Source organism: Charadrius vociferus, unplaced genomic scaffold, assembly GCF_000708025.1.
Source record: "Charadrius vociferus isolate BGI_N301 unplaced genomic scaffold, ASM70802v2 scaffold115, whole genome shotgun sequence".
Classification (NCBI taxonomy): domain Eukaryota; kingdom Metazoa; phylum Chordata; class Aves; order Charadriiformes; family Charadriidae; genus Charadrius; species Charadrius vociferus.
Genome location: NW_009648636.1, coordinates 108,712 through 109,769, shown reverse-complemented (window position 1 = coordinate 109,769; position 1,058 = coordinate 108,712). Strand labels below are relative to the sequence as shown.

At 64.6% G+C, this 1,058-nt stretch overlaps 1 protein-coding gene across 1 annotated transcript in view; it reads left to right on the top strand.

Annotated features, from left to right (window-relative positions):
* Positions 1–1,058, top strand: part of LOC104287548 (rho-related GTP-binding protein RhoF-like) — a 7,765-nt gene that overhangs the window by 2,467 nt on the left and 4,240 nt on the right. Inside the window, exons 3-6 of the mRNA XM_009886270.1 lie at positions 123–210; positions 479–588; positions 731–844; positions 944–1,056. Coding sequence (XP_009884572.1) covers positions 123–210; positions 479–588; positions 731–844; positions 944–1,056 — 425 coding nt within the window. The remainder of the gene's footprint in view (positions 1–122; positions 211–478; positions 589–730; positions 845–943; positions 1,057–1,058) is intronic.

Here is a 1,058-nt window from a genome sequence, read left to right as displayed (position 1 = left end):
ATGGGGGGGACCGGGGATGGGGGTGGCCGAGCCTGAGGGTGACGGGGGTCCGGGGTAACCTCCCGACCCCGCAGGTAGATGGGACCTATTTCATGACATCCCCCCGTCTTGTCCCCTGCCAGGTCTACGTCCCCACCGTGTTCGAGAAGTACACGGCGTCCCTCCAGGTCGGTGGCAAACCCGTGAAGATCCACCTCTGGGACACAGCAGGTGGGACAGGAGGCGATGGGGCAGGTAGTCGTGCCCCCCCCCCCTCCCCAGCCCATGGATTTTGGGGTGTCCCACACCCAAGGCCATGCCTTGGAGGGGTGTTCCCATGGGAGATGGGGGGTTAACCCGCAGCCGTGCCCACGGATGTCACCGCCTTTTGTCCCCAGAGCCCCATGCTGTCCCCAGGCTGGAGGGGCAGCCTTGGCAGGAGGGGCACACCAACCCAGTAAGGAACTGGTGCATAATGGTTTGCTTCTCCACCTGGCAGGGCAGGAAGACTACGACAGGCTTCGCCCGCTGTCCTACTCGGACGCCAACGTTGTCCTCATCTGCTTTGATGTCACCAACCCCAACAGCTACGACAATGTCCTAACGAAGGTAACGGAGCCCCCGGGGTGGTGGGGGGCTCCTCCCGCTCCACGTGTCCTCCCAGTGGGAGGTGGCATGGAGCCAGAGCTGCTACCCCTTCAGTGTCCCCCATCCCCTGGGTGACATATGTCCGTCCTTCCCGTCTCCACAGTGGTACCCAGAGGTGAACCACTTCTGCAAGGGCATCCCAGTGCTGGTGGTGGGCTGCAAGACCGACCTGCGCAAGCAGCAGGAGGGACACCTGGAGCCCATCTCCTACCAGAAGGCAAGTGTCACCCCCTCGACGGGCCGGGGATGTCCCCCAGCGCAGGGCGGTGGTGGAACTGGTGGCCCTGGATGGGTCTGACCCCACATCTCCCCGCAGGGAGAGGCCATGGCCCGGCAGGTCCGCGCCGTGTCCTACTTGGAGTGCTCGGCCAGGTACCAGGAGAACATTGGGGACATCTTCGTGGAAGCCTGCGGTGCCGCCTTGAGCGCCG